Source organism: Rhodamnia argentea, chromosome 7 (genome assembly GCF_020921035.1).
Source record: "Rhodamnia argentea isolate NSW1041297 chromosome 7, ASM2092103v1, whole genome shotgun sequence".
Classification (NCBI taxonomy): domain Eukaryota; kingdom Viridiplantae; phylum Streptophyta; class Magnoliopsida; order Myrtales; family Myrtaceae; genus Rhodamnia; species Rhodamnia argentea.
The window spans coordinates 3898574-3919890 of record NC_063156.1 but is presented as its reverse complement, the minus strand read 5'-3'; the positions used below and the strand labels follow the sequence as shown (position 1 = coordinate 3919890).

Genomic DNA, 21317 nt, shown 5'->3' with positions numbered 1-21317 from the left:
CATCTTCTATAATACATTCACGAGAAGTGCAAATTCAGGTTTGAAAAATATTTTGCAGGTTTCAATTCTATTATAAACTATTTAATTTTGCTAATATAGTCTTAAACCTTTGCACGGAATTCTAATATAGTCCTTGTTAAAAATTGTCACTAGGAATCAAATTTGAGGACCATGTTCAAGAAATTAATGACTTTAAGATTGAATTGGTATCCTTACAATAGAATTATGACTAATTTGGTTATTATCCACTAGATTCACATTAGTGTACATTTAATAAAATTCATAAGCATATACATATGTTTATCTTGATATAAGTAAGACTAAGTATGGCACTGGCAATTTATACACATCCAAAACCTAATTAAACCCGTTTTTGATTGGACCTACTTAAATTAGGTACAGTGATAAAATTGCAAGCTAATAATTGGAGAAAGATTTTTTTTTCCCCTTTTCAACCATGAAAACGACGATATTTTACCCAAAAAACAAAAGACGATAAAAGATGGTTTGAAAATTGAAATAATCGGTTTTATTAAGATAGAATGAGTTAAATTCCATATTGGTATTTGCTTTGTGAATAATTCTGGAGGGTTGAAATTAATTTATTCTTTTTAAAATTTTAATTTTTTTAAAGCTACACGTGCAATATTTAAGGTGGGATACTAAAGCAGATTCATTCAAAAAGAAGAATAAAGAGTGCAAGCAAAGTGGGTTATTTTTTTTTTCCTTTTTCTTTGTTGTAGGCATGGTATGTATAATCCATTTTTTTTTAACATAACTACAAAAATTGTCATGATGATATCGTGTTGGGTCTTTTCTATGGTTCGGTTGGCTTGAAAATGTATATTCGTCCGCGGCCATTGTGGATCGTTCATCGTCGACGAAGGAATATGCACCGTTTGATCGAGAAAAAAAAAATTGACTTGTTCGTTTAATCAATGTATTTTCTATGGATGGGATTAGGCTTAGTTGGGTATTTAGGTTGAGCCCAACTTATTGTTTAGGCCTGCCCTTGGGCCCAACGGGCGAGGCCCAATCTTTCTGACCAAATAGTCTTACACAGCCCGCCCAAAAATGTAAATATCATCTTATAACCTCCTAAAGTACACACAATTATCATAAATACTACTATTATAATGTTGAATAAAGTCAATTTTTTTGGTCAAATCGAATGAAGTCAAATAGATTGTCCCACTATGAGATTGCTTAAAGCCATAGAGAGATGGTTTGTGCAAGCATACGTCTACGTGGCTTGAGACGACAAAAACTTTCAGCGATTGCATGTATATTTGCTTCTGTAATTCTCCGTAGAATCGTTCGAAAATGTATCAAATTGTTTCCCTCTTGGCACAACCCCAGTCAGATTGTTGTAAGACACGTTCAACAAAGAAAGGAATCCGAGCTCCGTTAGCTTCTCGGGGATTTGTCTCGAGAGTTTGTTTCGAGAAAGGTCCAATGACTCAAGTGCTTTGAGATTCCCTAACGATGATGGGATGTGACCATTGAGAAAATTGTTGGAAAGGTTCAGTCCCTGTAGTCCCTTGAGATCACCTATGGCACTTGGGATCTCTCCTTCGAAAAAATTGCTGGAGAAGTCGATGACCTTGAAGACTTCTGATATCTTTGGGTAATACAATTCAAGCCCTTTGTAAATCATTGTCATGGAGAAATCGTAATTGCCATAATTGGTGAACACAAGGTACGATGTCGGCCGTAGGTTTCTTTGCATGTATGTAAAGTTTTCCATCTCGGATTCACTGGCATTCCATGACTGAAAAAATTCCATGGGCAACTTACCGACAAACACATTAATAGAGAGGTCAAGTATCCGCAGCTTAAGAAACATGGGACTAGATTGGGACCTCTCTATGTCACCGTGGAATTTATTGGATCGCAAAATAAGGATGTGAAGCTCCGGTAGAGATCCCAACCATGATGGGAAGGTGTCCACGATGAAATTGTTTGCAAAGTTGATGAACTCGAGCACTTTGCAATTGGCCAAGGACCTCGGTAACTTGCCTTGCAACTGGTTGCCACTCAAATCAATCATCGTCAGTTGCATTCCCCTCACCAATAGCTCAGGGATGCTTCCGTTGAAATGGTTGCCTTTTAGGTTCAATATCATGAGAGATTTGCTGATATTGCCCAAACAAACCGGAAGCTCACCAGTCAAATCGTTAGAGGACAAGTCTAGTGTGATTGCTGTACTCAAATTGCAGATCCATGGTGGCAATGCTCCGGTCAGGCTGTTGTTAGATACTATATAGTACATTACGTATGGAGGTGCTTCAGGGGGTGGTCCTTTCAACATGTTGTGAGAGAGGTCCAGCCTGTGCATACTTAAAGGAAAGATCGGGTAATATCGATGAAGACCAGTTTGGAAGTTGTGAGAGAGATTCAGGTACTCCAGGTAGTTAAAGCTGCCATTCGACACCCAAAAGGGTACTTCTCCCCTAATGTTGTTATCGGACGGGTCCAAAAAATTCATACGCTCTTGGTTTTGTAAGAATGCCGGAAACTCGCTCAAATTGCATGCAGCCAGTCCTAGGACAAAAAGCTGGGGCAGATTGACATTCCCACTACTCGTGCGGCATGATAGCCTATTAAATGATAGTGTCAGCACTTTCAATTGTTTGAGCTTGAGAAAGTTGTCTAGCTCAACAGTACCGCTTAAGTTGTTTTCTACAACGACTAGGAACTGGAGATTTTGGAGCTGAGAGATTGATGAAGGTATTTCGCTGTGGAATTTATTGGCCGCAAGGTCAAGCACAGCAAGTCCAGTCATGTTCATAAGCCAAGACGGTATCGAACCCGATAATTGATTGATTCGGAGGTACAAACTAGTCAGCTGAGTGAGGTTCATGAGTTGAGATGGGATGGCACCGCTTAATTGGTTGTGTACAAAGCTTAACTCCACAAGCTGAGATAAGTTTCCGATTGAAGGTGGGATCTTGCCATATAAATTGATCTTCTCGAGTACCAAAGTGGCAAGCTTTTTATTCTTCCAAACCCAAGACAAAGAGGAAATGGATTGGGCAGTGAATGGGTTCATATTGACATCTAGGTATTCGAGGTTGCTAAGATTAGCAAATGAAGCCGGGATGAATCCTGAGAATTTGCAACCACCTATGTCGAGATAAGTCAGGGAAGGAAGGTTTCCGATTGATGCGGGCAGTGACCCTGAGAATTGGCAACCACTTACATAGAGATAGCTCGAGAAAGGAAGTATTTCGACCATCGCGGGCAGCGACCATGAGTTAAGATTCAATATCTGCAAGGAGTGGAGATTACCGATTGAAGCAGGTAGCTCCCCAGAAAAGCTCGTGACTGGCAGTCGCAGCTCTTCAAGAGGACTAGTCGAGTTAAAGTCAGGCAATCGTCCTGTGAGAGCTTTATTGGAACCCACCCCGAGATGTCGTAGCTTCAGTAAATTGAAAATGGCAGACGGAAATACGCCGTGCAGCTTGCACGCATCCATGTTCAGCCTTCTCAGGGAAGACAGATTTGCCAGAGTGTTGGGCACTTCGGACGACATGTTGACGTGACCTAGGAGAAGTTCTTCCAGGCTAGTCAGATTTTGAGCTAGGCTTTTCAAGCCTGGCGCTTTCATTTCCAACAAATTTGTGGAAGTATTTGGATGCAGATTGCAACACAGGTCGAGGTACGCCAACCTTGTTAGCTTGAAGATTTCTGATGGGACCTGGCCGGAATAAACGGAAGCAGAGAGATCGAGATGAGTCAACCTCGACAATTCTCCAACTCGGGATGGTATTTGAGAGTAGTTGAAGTGATTGTTGCTGAGATTGAGCTTTTCAAGATGAGCAAGCTGGAAGAGGGTACTGTTGTTGTCGATAGAACCATAGAGAAAACTACTTCCCAGGTCCAGAACAATGACATGGCCCGTGTTCTCGTCGCACTCGATCCCATCCCGGGAGCAGCAATCCCGACTGTTATTCCAGGATAGAGTCTTGGGATGAGCGAGAGGACCAATGGAAACATTGGCAATTTCGTATCTGTCTTTAAATTGCAGCAGGGCAGACATTTCGTCCTCGGGACACAGCTTTTGCAGAAGGGGAGAGGTTATGCGCGCTAATCAGCTGAGACGACAAGCACAAGAAAAGCAAGTGTATGGACACGTAGAAGCAGGAGGAGCGAGCCATTTCGTTCGAAACAGAGACAACTTAGTTTTTTATGAGCAGAGTACGAGAAAGTGAGGCAGATTTTATAGGCGGTGCTTGGTGACAAGTGGTATGAACATGCCTCATCTCATGCTACGATGCGTCAAATCAATGAACTTGCGAGTGATATAAAGCACAAAGAAAATTCAGCCAATAGATGTGTCATTTGCATGGAAAACTTGGCCCAACAGTTAGTCCAAAGATTGAAAACCGAGGAGTGATAAAGCAAAACTGTGAGCAGATAAGACGAAGAGTTTGCAGGGCAAATAGATGGTTTGAGGTTATTCCCTCCATTCCAGTCAAATGTATCCATTCATATGAGTTGTGACAGCGGCAAAAAAATCTATGAAATGGTATGAATTAAGGGTCGAAATTATATACTTCGATTGCTCATCTGGCGCCTTTCGTTCGCCTGGCGATTGATCCGTGGGGGGACTTTTCTTTTTGCAATATTAATGACGCTTTGACTTTGAATGGATGATCGGTGAACATTTCCTTCGGTCGCTGACGAGGAATGGAATTTCCGTTGTGTAGGGCAATCGGAGAAATTAAGATTGTTTACAATTTTGAATGGTCTCACTTGTCGAGAGGGAGATAGAGGTGGAATTGGCTCTTAATACCAGAAGAAGACCTCTGCGCTGCCTAGCGTGACTTTTTAATGGCGGTACTGCAGCCATCCCCAGTGGCACGAGAATATTAATGCTCTAGGGACGGGCAATTTCCGTCGCCTGAGGTCTTTTCGTGGTGTTGAAAGTCGGCCTGATGAAAAATCATTCTATTTTCCCAGGCCTCATTACTGACTTGTGGTAATTCCCTTAATCGATGGACAATAAGTCATTAGAGGAATTTAATTTGTTCTTTTTAATTTACTTATCGGACCCCATGAAGTGCCAAAAATATCTGAACCGACCCAACCTGATCAGAAATTTCGTGTTTTTTCCAGTTCGGGTATCATTTGGTTTAGATAATAAGTGAATGAATTGGAGTAGTTTGATGGTTCGGTTCCATTCGGGTCTCTTTTTTTTTTTTTTGTGTGGCAAACTCTCTCTTTCTCTCTCCCTACTCTCACTATTCACTCACTTCTCTCTCTCTCTCTCCCTTAAATATTGCATACATATGTGATTCCACATCATCTTTAAAACACTCCACTCGGAGCGCGCCACGTATCCGAATGTGCCCCACATTGGATGTCTTGATAGCCCTATCAAATGGTTGGGTTGTCACGACCCGAACCCCGCGAGCTTGTCGACATCCCACCTGGCCACACTTATGTACAGTTCTCCAGGATCCAAAGGCCAACAAATTCATGCGGAAGCAAAAACAAATCCCCGTACATAAACAATTAACATCACGATGACTTGGGACGATAAAAACAAACTTATATGCATATCCACATGTTCTACACAATTTTCCAAACCTAGGGCTTCGGGGGCCACCGTACAAACCCGTGACCACCTGTAGAAAAAAGGTATGTGGTCGAAGCCCGCTACACAACCAAAATACAACACTCTACAAAACTAAGAGGCCAACTATCCTATGCCTCGTCCTCGCTATTTCAAGCGGCTACTCAGCATCCGTAGGCTCCACAACTTCTCCATCTTCTCCTGGCACCATGACCTCGGGGAATACCGAACCTTTGAGGTGGGTCATTCATACTTGTGGCGGAGGGTCCGAAAAACAACGAACCCACGACGGGGTGAGATAAAATCTCAGTAAGCTAGCCCCTAATCCTATATTAGGGCTCTAGTGCCTCCAGACACATTTTCAATGAACAATTTCCAACAACTCTTCTTTCTTACTAAAAATTCCACAATTTAATTCCAGAAAATTCCATTCTTTCTCCGAAAATTCCCACACCTTCTCAAATATTCTACGTTACTCCCGTTTCGGCGTTCCACGCCTCGGCCGACAATAAAATATTCTACGTGCTCCAGGGCCCGTGTTTAACGCACCAGGCCATAATATAAATACCCACATTACTCCGAAAATTTCCACGCTACTCCAGAATATTCCACGTTACTCCAAAATATTCCACGTTACTCTAGAAATATTCCACACTACTCCAAAATATTCCACGTTACTCCAAAAATATTCCACGTCACTCCAGAATATTCCACGTTATTCCACCGCCATCATATATTCATAACGTTGAGCCTCGGACCTTTATGGAACACGGCTCTATATATATACTAGGGTCTCGAGACACAAAGGAATACGACCCACAAATCTCGGTCTCGGACACATAGGAACACGACCGGATTAAGTCTCGAGACAATTAGTCGAACACGACTCACTTTGGTCTCGGACGACTTAATTGAACACGAATTTCATACTTTCTCGGTCTCGAGACAATCGACGAATACGGCTCACGTTGGCCTCGAACGACTTGATTGAATACGACCATCACATTTCCTCGGTCTCGCTCAATCGACGAATACGGCTCACTTTGGCCTCGGCACGACTTGATTGAATACGACCATCACATTTCCTCGGTCTCGGTCAATCGAGACGAATACGGCTCACTTTGGCCTCGACGACTTGATTGAATACGACCATCACATTTCCTCGGTCTCGAGACAATCGACGAATACGGCTCACTTTGGCCTCGACGACTTGATTGAATATGACCATCACATTTCCTCGGTCTCGAGACAATCGACGAATACGGCTCACTTTGGCCTCAGACGACTTGATTGAATACGACCATCACATTTCCTCAGAATCGTTCGGGATCACGTGATTCACTCACGTTAGAGAATTAATAATTCGGGATCACCCGATCAATTTATGCTACCATAGTATCCAATCCACGCCATGCGACCATATTATGCTAACGTAGCAATTTATAAATCACGTGCCATTAAAATTATACTAACGTGGAAATTTATCATGGCCAAACAATAATAATTTTCTAACATATAATTAATTTACAACCATAGTACTATACTATAATAATGTCACATTAATAAGCACCGTGGCATAACGACTTTATGTCACATAAAAGTAACTCTAGTTAATATATAAACTAACCATGGTTCAAAAATTAACTAGAGTCAAATACTAACCTAACCATGATTAAATACTAGCATAAAGTAACTATAGTTAGGCATAAAGTAACCATAGTTAAACTTTGACCAACAATTATCTTCTTGACTTTACTATTCATGCAAGAACAAGCTTTCTCTCTCCTCCAAATATTCATTCTCGGCCAAGGCATAAAAATGGCCAAAAACAACCAATTTCTCACCCAAATCTACCAAATCTCAAGTCCATTAGCATCCTAGATACCTAATATAAGGTTAGGGACCAACTTACCACTATTTTAGCAAGTTTTCCGGCGAGAAACCGAGAAAAATTTTGACCCTAATCCGGCGGCTCCGGCAACTCCTCTTTACCAGCTTTAACCCACGAAAATCCGGCGACTCCGAGTAGCTTACGGCAATAGTCGAGCTCCGGCGGTTCAAGGCGACACCGGCGGTTGTTTGAAGAATTTTCAATGAGGGAGAGAATGAGCAAGGGTGAGTTTGGCCAAGAGAGGGAGTGAGCTAGAGAGAGAAAGGGTTCTTGAAAAATGAAGAAGAAGAAGGCCAAAATAATTAATATAGGTTAAAATAATTATTGGGTGGGATATTTTGGTGTCTTGAAAGTCAAGAGGTACAAATTGGTGATTTTCTCCACCAAAAATAGTCAAAATTCGGCCAAGGGGTAAAATGGCCAAAATACCCTTCGTTCCAAGTTAAAAATGGGGTATTTTTCGAGGGCAAATGGGTCCTTTCCCATATCCAGTCCAAATCTACTTTTCCCGAACCTCTTTGGGGTGAACTGCGAAGGAATTGCACTCAGGATGAGGAAACGTCCAAAATTTTTATCTATTGAAACCCCCGAAGGTCCGACGTCAAATTCCGAAGCTCGATTCGCGATCAATCTCGATCAATAGAATTTTCAGCATATCTCAAACTAACGGGCGGCTTTTAGGAGTTACGCGTATCGACCCGTGATTAAAATCACGTTTAAGAATTACTCGAGCCATGGCGACCTTGGTTGTCATTCAATTGCGAGGGTCAATCACTAGTCCCGATGGTCGCGATCGTTAGAAAATAATTCAGGAACGTTCGGAACCCATACGAGGTCGGACGGAATCACCCGTGCTCCAAGCGTAGGGTATTATCCAAATCGTTCCCTAATCATTCTAGGATCGGCCTATATTGGTCCAGAATATTCCCTCGACAATTTTCATGGCCAAAGAGTCAATCCAGGATCAAGTTCTTAGGTCCACGTACTTGATTTTCCTAGCTAGCCATTCCCATTTGGTTAGTCTGCTCGAGAGGGATCAACTCCGAGTGAGATTAGACTGAAATACATCAATGAGACCTTTCATTTATTCAAAGCTTCGAAAGTGGGTCGGAATTCAGAATGTCACATGGGTTTAGTTGAAAGTGGCCTGACTTAAATTGACATTTTTAACCTATTTTGACCTATTTCAATGCAATACAAATCTAACATCTCATACCCGATCCGACACAAATTACTTAAAACACTTCCTTATTTAACCAAATTTAGGAAAACTTATTTTTTTTTATAGTTTCTTTAATTACTAAAACACATTCATACAACACAAATCTAGTGAAAAATTTTCATAATGTTTAAAAAAAAATCATGATTTTTTTCCTTTTTTTTTTACGAAATCCGGCGACGGTTGCGGGGCTGTCCATTGCCCGTCTCGGCCCATGGACGACACTTGCGGCCAGCCATGGACGAGCAGCTCATGAGCGACGCCGATGTTCATCCATGGCCATGTCGGCATCGTTCGGGCATGCTATTAATCCCCCTGTTAAAAGAGATCTCACTAGCATTCGAACCCGACAGTGCTATTCGGGTATCCATCTTTCCCGTCCACCGTGGACGAAGGAAGTACTTTAGGGTTTCTAACATCGCTAAACCCTCCATCCACTCAGTTGAACTGGTTCTTGGAGATCGAGCGAAAGCGTCCATCATTTCCCCACAGCTGTTTCGACGGACGCAACCAATTGTTCCTGCTGGCCCGGCTGGTTGGAGAGCGATTAATCTGCTGATCTAGATGAATGACATTTCTTCATCGAATTTATTCCGCCAATTAATTTCTTCGGGAAGGCGATTAAAATTACCTTTTAAATTCCTTTTTTTTTTGTCAAATGGCTAAACACTATCACGGGTTAAATCAGGATCTTATTTTGATTTCACTCTCCCTATTCTCGGTAAGCGATCGCGTATCTTTATTCCTAGGCATGGAGGATCACGTCCGATTTTAACTTGGACTGGACGGACTGAGTGAACCATGGAGAAAGCAGCAAGAAAGCATATGAAATTGGTCATATGCACAACACACCCCAGACATATCGTATAATATCGAGATAGTAATCACTGATACTTACTAATGAAGTACACTGATATTTAAGGGCATATCTGTGAAGAAAGTAATGTAAATCATGATACGAAGAGATCTAGTACTGCGAAAAAAGGATTTACGTGATTCGAGGGCGTGTACCCCAGGAAGAGAATGAGAGATTGATGAGATGACTTTGCTGTAATTGGCAAAGAGAAGATTGCAATTGCTTGAACACTCAACTCTCAAGCGTTTTCAAATCTTAGATAACACCCAAACTTACAAGAGTCAATCGCAACGGAGGAGTTTTCTCACTCTTAATTCTCTTGTTAGAACGCTCTCAATGCTCTGTGTCTCTCGCAAGTTCCCCACATTTTAAGCGCACCTACTATGCACCATACATGAAACTCAACAACAGAGTATTTTATTGAAAAAAAGAAACTATGATCCCTTCTGCGACATCGACATAGACTTCAATAATGAAATGAAGACTACGGGAATTCAGATTTTCTTTTTTGCATCACCCACGATCTTCTTGGCAACAGTTCAATTCGGACTTTCCTAATATTGGCCAAATTTCCTTACAATTCAATTAGAGCCTTGCTGGGCTGACCGTCCACCACCGTCATTTTGACAGTGGACGGTCCAATGCCCAGCCACAAAAGAATTTGTGGCTGGCACAATTTAAAAAAAAAGTTGTGAAATTTTTTGTGATAAGCATAACACGGTCACATTGTCATGTAGAGTGTGACCGTCATGCAATCATTTTCCTTTCAATTATGTGTAGGATTTTGAATCAATACATAAACTTCGAGCCATAATGAACCAATCACTATCTTGATAACCATCCCAAGTGATTAAATTTGGTGTAGAGAAGCCACCATATCCAACGATCCCTTTCAGGTTAAAAAAAAAAAAAAAGGTTGTTCCGAAAAATCGTATGAATTTACTGTGTAAATTTCGGTGCACATCACTACTAGGTAGACATAGTAAGAACTTTAAGAACTTCAACCGTGCCAAGTTGGTTCTCTGCATAATAAACTGCTCTATGAGAGAGAGGTTTATTTCCAACCGCACAAACATAACAGAAGATTCGAGTGAATAATTTCTTATAGTTCTTGTCCAATGAACCTCCAAATGTGGATCTTGTTTCGAATGTAAATACAACGGTGTCCGTACAATTTGCGTGGTGAAAAAGAGAGAGAGCAAATGATTGAAGCGCGGATGAGAGCCTAGTGTAAGTTTTAGATGAGAGAGGTGGTAAACAGGTGTGATGAGAGATTAACCGAAGAAAGTGAAGGTTTTACATAAATTACAGCAAAATTACTATGAAGAAACTAGTACATTCAAGAAAAAGAACGAAACACCTAGGTCGTTTGAACGGTAAATTTTATTGTCTGCAGAACTTGAAAAACTTGCTTGACTAGGAGTTCCTACCCCTCCTAGGCTGCCTCCGACTACGCCGTCGCCTTCTCCTTGCATTTCCTTCAAACCAAACATGTTTCCAGGAGATGAATGCATTTCCGATGACCACTCCGATCACTAAGCCGCTCCCGTACCCCATAAGAACAATTTTCCAATCGAGTTCAATTGGTGATTCCGGCTCTTCTTCTGGGTGTGTTGAAGGTTGTCCTGACTTATCCCCTGAATCTTGACATTTCCTGGATACGAATTCCCCACATAGTCCCGAGTTCCCTTCAAAAGAATCGTTCAAAAATGTATCAAACTGTTTCCCTCTTGGCACAACCCCGGTCAGATTGTTGTAAGATACGTTCAAGAAAGAAAGGAACCCGAGTTCCGTTAGCTTTTGGGGGATTTGTCCCGAGACTTTGTTAAGAGAAAGGTCCAATGACTCAAGTACAGTGAGATTCCCGAGCGACGGTGGGATGTGACCACTGAGAAAATTATTGGAAAGGTTCAGCCCCTGCAGTCCCTTGAGATCACCTATGGCACCCGGGATCTCTCCTTCGAACAAATTGCTGGAGAGGTCGATGACCGTGAAGACTTCTGATATCTTTGGGTAATACAATGTAAGCCCTTTGTAAATCACCGTCATGGAGAAATCGTAATTGCCATAGTAGGTGAACTTAAAGTACTGATTCGGGTATAGGTTTCGTTGCATGTACGTAAAGTTTCCCGTCTTGGATTTCATGGCGTCCCAAGATTGAAAGAATTCCATGGGCAACTTACCGGCCAATGCATTAATAGAGAGGTCAAGTATCCGCAGCTTAAGGAACGTGGAATTAGATTTAGGCCTCTCGATGACACCGTGCAATTTATTGGATCGCAAAATAAGGACATGAAGCTCCGGTAGAGATCCTAACCATGATGGGAAAGTGTCCACGATAAGATTGTTCGCAAAGTTGATGAACTTGAGCATTTTGCAGTGGGCCAAGGACCTCGGTAAATTGCCTTGCAACTGGTTGTCACTCAAATCGATCATAGTCAGTTGCGTCCCCCTCACCGATAGCTCAGGAATGCTTCCGTGGAAATTGTTGCCTTTTAAGTTCAATATCGCAAGAGATTTGCTGATATTGCCCAAGCAAACCGGAAGCACTCCAGTCAAATTGTTAGAAGACAAGTCTAGTGTGATTGCTGAACTCAAATTGCAGATCCATGGTGGCAATGGTCCTGTCAGGCTGTTGTTGGATACTATATAGGACAGTATTGACGGCGGTGCTTCAGGGGGTGGTCCTTTCAACATGTTATGAGATAGGTCTATGGTGTAGATAAACAAAGGTTTGATCGGGTAATATCGATGTAGACTAGTTAAGAAGTTACGAGAGAGATTCAGGTACTGCATGTCAAAACTGCCGTTCCATACCCAAGGGGGCACTTCTCCCCTAATGTTGTTTTCCGACAGGTCCAACCAGTTTATATACTCTTGTTTTTGTAAGAATGCCGGAAACTCACTGAAATTGCATGAAGCCAATCCCAGGACTGCAAGCTGAGGAAGAACAACATTCGCGCTACTCGCACGGCATGATAGCCTGTTAGATGATAGGTGGAGCACTTCCAATTGTTTGAGCTTGAGAAAATTGTCTAGTTCAACAGTACCGCTAAAGTCGTTTCTAGCAAGGTTGAGAACTTGGAGATTTTGGAGTTCAGAGATTGACGAAGGTATCTCCCCGTGGAATTTATTGCACGAAAGGGCAAGCACGCCAAGTCCAGTCACGTTCATCAGCCAAGATGGTATTGAGCCAGATAATTGATTCATACTGACATCTAGGTATTCAAGGTTGCTAAGATTAGCAAATGAAGCCGGGATGGACCCTAAGAAGTTGCAGTCACTTACGTCAAGATAGCTCAAGGAAGGGAGTATTCCGATCGATGAGGGTAGCTCTCCGGAAGAGCTCGTGTTAGGCAATTGCAGCTCTTCAAGAGGACTACTCGAGTTAAAGTCAGGCAATCGTACCGTGAGAGCTTCATTGTCACCCACCCAGAGACGTCGCAACTTTGGTAAATAGAAAATGGCAGACGGAAATACACCGTGCAGGTTGCACATATCCATGTTCAGCCATCTCAGGGAAGACAGATTTGCCAGAGTGTTGGGCACTTTGGACGACATGTTGACGTACCTTAGGAGAAGTACTTCCAAGCTAGTCAGATTTTGAACTAGGCTTCTCAAGCCTGGCGCTTTCATCTCCAAAGAAGGGTGATTATAATATTGATCCAAAGTCCCACTCAGGTCAAGGTACACCAAGCTTGTAAGCTTGAAGATTCCGGTGGGGACTCGGCCTGAAAAAACGGAAGCAGAGAGATCGACGTGAGTCAATCTTGACAGATCTCCAACTCGAGACGGTATTTGGGAGTAGTTGAAGTGATTGTCGCTGAGATTGAGCTTTTCAAGATGAGCAAGCTGGAAGAGGGTACTGTTGTTGTCGATAGAACCATAGAGAAAACTACTTCCCAGGTCGAGAACAATCACATGGCCAGTGTTCTCATCGCACTTGATCCCATCCCAGGAACAGCAATCCCGACTGTTATTCCAGGATCGAGTCTTGGGATGGGCGAGAGGATCATCGGAAGCATCATCATTGATTTCGTATCTCTCTTTAAACAGCAGCAGGGCAGACATTTCGTCCTCGAGACACGGAGGTTTCACGGAACGAGAGAGAATGTGAGCGCCAATAGAATGAGACCACAAGGACAAGAAAAGCAAATGTATGGACATGTAGAAGCATGACGAGCGAGCCATTTTGATTCAAACAGGGAACTCTGTTTTGATGAGCAGAGTATGGGAGAGTGAAGCAGATTTTATAGGCAGTGCTTGATGACTAGGGGCATGACCATGCCTCGTCTCATGCTCGGATGCGTCGAATCAATGACTTTGCGAGCAATAAAGAGCACAGAATTTTAAGGTGCACGTGCATGACTTTGTGTTGTGGCGTCACATGAGAGTAAGGAAACACTTGGGGCCCAAATTGACAAAATTGATTGATCGACTGGAAATTCATCCTTTTGATCTGTCATCTGCGGGGGAGACTTAGGCCAACAGTTAGCGCACAAATCGCGAACCAAGGAGTGATATAGCAACAGTAAGATGGTCCCCTTCGCAAAACGTCCTCTGCGGGAGATAAAGCGTATCCATTCACAAGCTGTGACAGTAGCAAACAAATATATGAAATGATAAGAATTGAGGGTCGAAATCGAAGACTTTGATTGCTCAATGGTATCAGTGTTGTTTTCGCTTTGAATACGTGATATTATTGGGGTGTGGTTCATACTCTCAATCGATAGGACGGTATAGGCTCCCAAATACTGTTATAATATGTCTCGAGTTTAAGCCCAAAGCGAAAATCTATCTTAATTGTGAAAGTTATCTTAAAGATAACGGATATTATTTTGAAGGTGCGATCAAGATTGGATAAAGTTTGTTGGTAATTTCTGAGCTAATTCGGACGTGGACTTTGACTTGGTCAAAGAAAATAAATAAAAGAGGAATTAAGAGACGCCAACTTTTAGTGGGACTCTCTGCAAAAGAGAAAAAAAAAAGGTTTTTTTTTTATTCGCTTATATATAAGTCAGGGGAGGATTCTTAGAAACAAGACTGAAGTGCCGCTTCTGTGCGAGTGCTTGTTATCCAAAGAAGTGCAGAGGAGTCCTCGTGAGTTTCGTTGACGTTGCATCCAACTTGAAGAAATTTTGTCGCTAGATCAACTCTGTGCAAGACAATTGTTTTCTTCGGAAATTTCATGACTATGTGTTCTAGCCAAGAAATTCTTGTGGTAAGAATATATATGTAATTCCTTTACGATATTGAAAGATTAATTCGTGAGGAATTGGGGCAAAACATTGTGTGTGTTATTGGATGTAATTGGGGCTTGGGAAACACTGAGAGTGTTTGAGTTACTCGAGTTTGGTCTGTAATCTCCGTATATCGCTCTTTCTATAGTGGAATTCGTTGCTGCTCTTCCCGTGGACGTAGGTCTCTATGACCGAACCACGTACATCTGGTGTCCGATTTATTTTCTTGTTCTATCTATTTTATTGTTCGATCGCTTGTTCCGCACAACAAATACAGTGCATGAGATTGACTATTTATAGTGCCATAACGTGTAGCTGCCGGGGAACATAATGAGAACTCAGCACAACATATCCGCATTTGCATGGAAGACTTTGGGTCAACCGATGAGAAAGCGTTTTTTTATTTGCATTTTATGGTCACTTTATAAAATCTCTTATCAAGTGTCTACTTTCTGTGCTTATTCTTGGTAACAAATCTCTAATCACAATGCACGAAACAGTACATCCACATATATTTTCTGTAATCAATTCGTAGCAAATATATTTCGTTTTAGGTACATTTCGGTGATAAATCTCTAATCCATGCATGACATTTACAAGCGTTTTTTTATTTCTATGGAGATTGGGATTAGATGAATGATCAAAGATTTATGGAGGGTTTCCATTTTGTTCCCGAATGTGCTTTTCGGACTCTGTGCAGTGCAATGCTACGGGGGAAGCAGATTTTATAAAACCTCGCAAAATATGGGCAATGCATATGAATCTTTAGGTTCATGGCACAATGAATTTTTGCCGTGCCGTAACGGGTGGCTGCCGGGGAACCTAAGAGAAAAGCCTTCGGGGCAAATCGACAAATGATTGATTGACTTGGAATTCAGTCGACAGGTCTGTCATTTGCATGGGAGACTTGGGTCGACGGTCAGTGCAAAAATTGCAGGGTTCATGTCACGATCCGAACCCTGCTAGCCGTCGACATCCCACCTGGCCTCGATTGCGTACAATTCTCCAGGATCCAAAGGCCAACAAAAATTAAAACAACACATGCGGAAGCAACAATAATCCCCGTACAGAAACCAACAACAACGATAACTTGGGATGGTAAAACACACTTATGTACATATATACATAACTGCTACAAACTCGTTAAACTTAGGGCTTCAGGGGCCACTGTACAAGCCCGTGACCACCTATAACAAAAAGAGACGTGGTCAAAGCCCGCTGCACAACCAAAATACAACACTCTACAAAAACCGAGAGGCCAACTATCCTAAGCCTCGTCTCACTATTCGGCACAATCTCGTCTAAGGCTGCCAGCTCGTCCTCATCCAACTCGGGAGACTGCTCGACATCCGAAGGCTCGATGATCTGCACATCCTCTCATGGCGTCATGATCTCCGGGTTGGATTCTGAGTCTTCCGGACTGGTGTTTGGGCTTGTCACTACACCGTCGGGAGCTGGAGATTGAGCAGGGTCCCATTCCCCAACACCATTGTAAGGGATATCAAAACCAGTCGGCGGACCTACTGATAAATCTCCGTGGCGGTACGTCCACGCCTCGTACTTGTGAGTCTTCCAAAAAGGCTCTCCCGTATCCACCAAAATGGTAGTAACGTGCCTATAGTACGCCTTGTCTTCTCCCACCGGATACTCGGCAACTATTGTATCCATGTCTCGTGGGATTCTAAACCTCTGGGGCAGGTCATTCATGCTTGCGGCGAAGGGTCTGAAATAAACAATGAGCCCACGACGGGGTGAGATAAAATCTCAGTAAGCTAGCCCCTAATCCTAGATTAGGGTTCTAATTCCTCCAGACACATTTTCAGTGAACAATTTCCAACAATCCTTCTTTCTTACCCAAAAATTCCACAATTAAAAATCCAGAAAAATTCCATTCTTTCTCCGAAAATTCCCACTCCTTCTCAAATATTCTACGTTACTCCCGTTTTGGCTGTCCACGCCTCGGTCTGACAATAAAATATTCCACGTGCTCCGGGACCCGCGTTTAATGCATCAGGCCATAATATAAATATCCACGTTACTCCGAAAAATTCTATGTTACTCCACCGACATCATACAAGTTCACAACATTGAGCCTCGGACCTTTATAGAACACGGCTCTATATATACATGCTAGGGTCTCTGACACAAAGGAATACAACCCAAAAATCTCGGTCTCGGACACATAGGAACACGACCGGATTAAGTCTCGGACAATTAGTCGAACACGACTCACTTTGGTCTCGGACAACTTAATTGAACATGACTTTCATACCTTCTCGGTCTTAGACAATCAGACAAATACGGCTCACTTTGGCCTTAGACGACTTGATTGAATACGACCCTCATATTTTCTGAGAATAGATCGGGACCACATGATTCGCTCACGTTAGAGAATTAATAAATCGGGACCACCTGATTAATTCACGCTAATCCATAGATTAATCCAGACCACACGATCAATTTACGCTACCACAGAATTCAATTAACGCCATACGACCATATTTATGCTAACGTAGAAATAAATAAATAACGTACGGTTAAAATTATACTAACGTGCAATTAATACGCACCATACAATTTAATTATACCAACGTGGGAATTTATCGGGGCCGAACAATTTAAATATTCTAACGTGCAATTAATACTACTATAGTACTAAACTATAATAACACCACATTTAATCAATTCCATGGCATAACAATATATTGTCACATAAAAGTAACTATAGTTAAAATATAACCTAACCATGGTTCAAAAATTAACTAGAGTTAATAACTAATCTAACCATGGTTAAATAATTGCATAAAGTAACTAGAGTTAGGCATAAAGTAACTAGAGTTAGCAAAAGTAACCATGATCCAACTTTGACCATGCAAATATCCTCTTGAATTCACTATTCACTTCAAGAATATGGTTTCTCTCTCCTCACAACTTCATTCTCGGCAAAGGCATAAAAATGACTAAAAACAATCAATTTTTCACCCAAATCTACCAAATCTGAAGTCCATTAGTACCCTAGGTACCTAATATAAGGTTAGGGACCAACTTACAACAATTTTTGCAAGTTTTCCGGCGAGAAACGGGTGAAGGAATCTTGGTTCCAACTGGCGGCTCCGGCAACTACCTTGCTCTGCTAAAAATCCACAAAACTCCGGTGGTTCAAGGTGGTTCGGGTGGTAGTCGAGCTCCGGCGATCCAAGACGAATCCGGCGAGGCTTAGAAAATTTTCCGATGAGAGAGAATGAGAGCTATAGTGTTCGGCCAAGAGAGAAGGTGAGGGGTAGAGAGAGAATGTTGTTGGATTTTATGAAGAAGATGGCCAAAAAAATCATTAATAAAAGGTTAGAATATTTTTTGAGAGAGATATTTTGGTCTTCAAAGTCAAGAGGGGTAAAATGGTAATTTCCTCCACCAAGAATAGTCAAAATTTCGGCCAAGGGGTATAATGACCGAAATGCCCTTGAGCTAAAGTGAAATCTTGAGTATTCTCCAAGGGCAAATGGGTAATTTCCCATTTCCAGTCCAAATTTTATTTTTCCTGAACCCTTTGGGCGAACCGCGAAGAAATTTGTACACTGGATGAGGAAACGTCCAAAATTTTATTTATTGAAACCTCTGAAGGTCCGACGTCAAATTACGAAACTCGATTCGCGATCAATCTCGATCAATAGAATTTTCAGTGTATCTCAAACTAACGGGCGACTTTTAGGAATTACGCGTATCGACCCGTGATAAAATCACGTTTAAGAATTACTCGAGCCATGACGACCTTGGTGGTCATTCAATTGCGAGGGTCAATCACTAGTCCCGATGGTCACGATCGTTAGAAAATAATTTAGGGATGTTTGGAACCTATACGAGGTCAAACGGAATCACCCGTGATCCAAGCGTAGGATATTATCCAAATCGTTCCTTAATCATTCTAGGATCGGCCTATATTGGTCTAAAATATCCCCTCGACAATTTTCATGGCCAAAGAGTCAATCTAGAATCAAGTTCTGAGGTCCACGTATTTGATTTTCCTAGCTAGCCATTCCCATTTGGTTAGTCCGCTCAGAATGGACCATTTCTGAGTGAGATTAAACTGAAATATATCGATGAGACGTTTCATTTATTCAAGGCTTCAAAACGAGTGGGATTATAGGATGTCACAGTTCACATAGCAACAACAAGTCCCTCTATTAGGAGATAAGATGAAGAGTTTGTATGGTTAAGAGATGGGTTGAGGTCCTTCTCGCCATTCAGTCAAATTGTGACAGCAGCAGAAAAGTCTATGAAATGATAAGAATTGAGGGTCCAAATTGAAGTCTTTGGTTGCTCATCTGACCCCTTTCGCTCAGCCGATGTTTGCTTCATGTGGGACCTTTTGTTTGGGATATTAGCGCTGTTTTCACTTTGAATGCGTGATCACTTGATCGGTGAACATTTCCTTGGTCCGATGAGGAACGTAATTTCTATTGTGTAATGTATTCGCAGAAATTAGAGGGAGATAGAGGTGGAGTTGGCCCTTGTTTTGTGTAGATTGTTGCTCCTAAATTTTGAACAGTCTACCTTATTAACAGGGTGTTTGTATTGTGCAATAGCCTAGCGCTGTTGTCTAATATTTTCCTGTTGCTTGGTTTGTTTATGCCGAAACAAATAGAAACCGGAGACAAAAACATATGGTCATTGGCACCATAATGATCTGAAAAGCGAATACAGTGAAGTGAAGGTGGAATTATAAAAAAAAAAGAAATTGACAATTGACTGATTGACTTGGATAGATCTTGTCATTTGCATGGAAGATTTGGGGCAACAGTGGTGCAAAAATTGCAAACGGAGGAGTCATATAGCAGCAGTAAGATGGTCCCCTTCACAAAAAATCCTCTGTGGGAAGATAAAGATGAAGAGTTTGTATGGTTAAGATATAGTTTGAGGTCATTCCCTCCATTCCAGTCAGATGTATTTATTCGTAAGTCGTGACAGCGGCTAACAAGTCTATGAAATGGTACGAGTTGAGGGTCGAAATTGAAGACTTTGGTTGCTCATCTGGCCCTTTTCGTTCACCCGACGGTTGCTCTATGTTTGACCTTTTTGTTTGCGATATAGTGTTGTTCCTGCACGTTCGGTGAACATTGCATTTGTTCGCTGATGAGGAATGTAATTTCGGTTATGTAGTGCATTTGGAAAAATTAAGACTGTTCAGAATTTTGAACAGTCTCACTTATTGAGAGGGAGAATAGAGGTGGAATTGGCCCTTGTCTTGTGCAGATTGTTGCTCCCAGACAATAAAAGGCATTTGGATTGTGCAATAGCCCAACATTGTTGGCTAAATTTTTTTCCTATTGATCGGTTTGCTTATGCCAAAATGAATAGAAATCGGAGACAAAAAATAAATAGTCATTGGGCACCATCAAGACCTGAGAATTGAATACACAAAACCAAAAGATACATTTCTCAACGAGTTTCATCGCCGAGAACCGGTAATTTAGCAACACTCTCCGAAGACGCTAAGATCTGGATGTGAGAGGTGCAATAAATATATATCAATGGATCTTGCAATCTAAAAGCAGAATTTGGCTCACTTTACCTTCAACCAAAATGGATGTTTCAAATGTAAGTAATAAAAATCCGCACTTATTTTTTTCCTGCCTTCTCGCCAAAGAGTATGCATTTCGCAAGTTGTCACAACAACAAACAAGTCTATGTGATGGGACGAATGGAGGGGTGGAATTGAAGAATTTGGTTGCTCGTATAGCCCCTCGCTCTAGTTTGCCCTATGTTGGCTCCGTTCTGTTTGTGATATTAGCGCTATTTTTCATTGCATTCACTCCCTAATTCAATCAACGGAGGTTACCCAATAACCCACTCAATGTTTAGCACCTCATAATTCCTAGGAAATTCTCACTCAAGGAATTACAAAAATTCTACTCACAAGAATTTAACTTGCTAAATCACTTAGGTGTAATTACAACGAGAAATCTCCCTCTGCCAAGAGCTCCTATGTTTTGCTTCCAGAAAGCTCTAATTCTTTCTCGTCCTCTCTACTCCTTTTGTATACAATCAGGGGCCCTTCATTTAATACAGTTGATAAGGGTCTTCATTATTGACGAGCAAATTGTAGAAGCCCTTCCTTCGCGCCTGAAGAAGTCTGTGCATGTTTTCTTGTGGTCACTTCATGCATTAGGACAAAGAGGATTCCTATTCACCTTTAATGCATGGCGAGGAAAAGTCAATAAAAGATTGCTTCGGTATCCTCATGCGGCAGGGAGTCACCAAAGGACCTGTGTAGCCGAACTACTCCTCACATGCTCAATCGAAAATAAAATGCATGCGCAATCTTCTTCTCCTCACAATTGTGGCTGAACATAAATCCAATCACGTGCAACTAGACCGAAGAAGAAGTCCCACAAAATGATGAGGTCGGACGGTCTAATTTATTTAGACTGAGTATTGTCCAATGGGCTTAAACTCGAGACATAATTTTAACATGGTCCCCGATAACGAATGTAACTTCCATTATGTAATGCGTATGGAGAAATTGTGACCTT

At 41.8% G+C, this 21317-nt stretch overlaps 1 protein-coding gene and 1 long non-coding RNA gene across 2 annotated transcripts in view; one reads left to right on the top strand and one right to left on the bottom strand.

The window, feature by feature from the left end:
* The window catches only part of LOC115731265 (receptor-like protein 7), a 30992-nt gene extending 17359 nt beyond the window's left edge, over window positions 1–13633 (bottom strand). The window contains exon 1 of the mRNA XM_048282527.1: window positions 13260–13633. Coding sequence (XP_048138484.1) covers window positions 13260–13618 — 359 coding nt within the window. The 5' untranslated portion in view covers window positions 13619–13633. The remainder of the gene's footprint in view (window positions 1–13259) is intronic.
* LOC125315951 lies at window positions 1417–11770 on the top strand. The gene is made up of 2 exons (XR_007199286.1): window positions 1417–1717; window positions 11651–11770. It is a non-coding gene; the product is annotated as an uncharacterized LOC125315951 (long non-coding RNA).
* Window positions 13634–21317: the final 7684 nt, after the last annotated feature.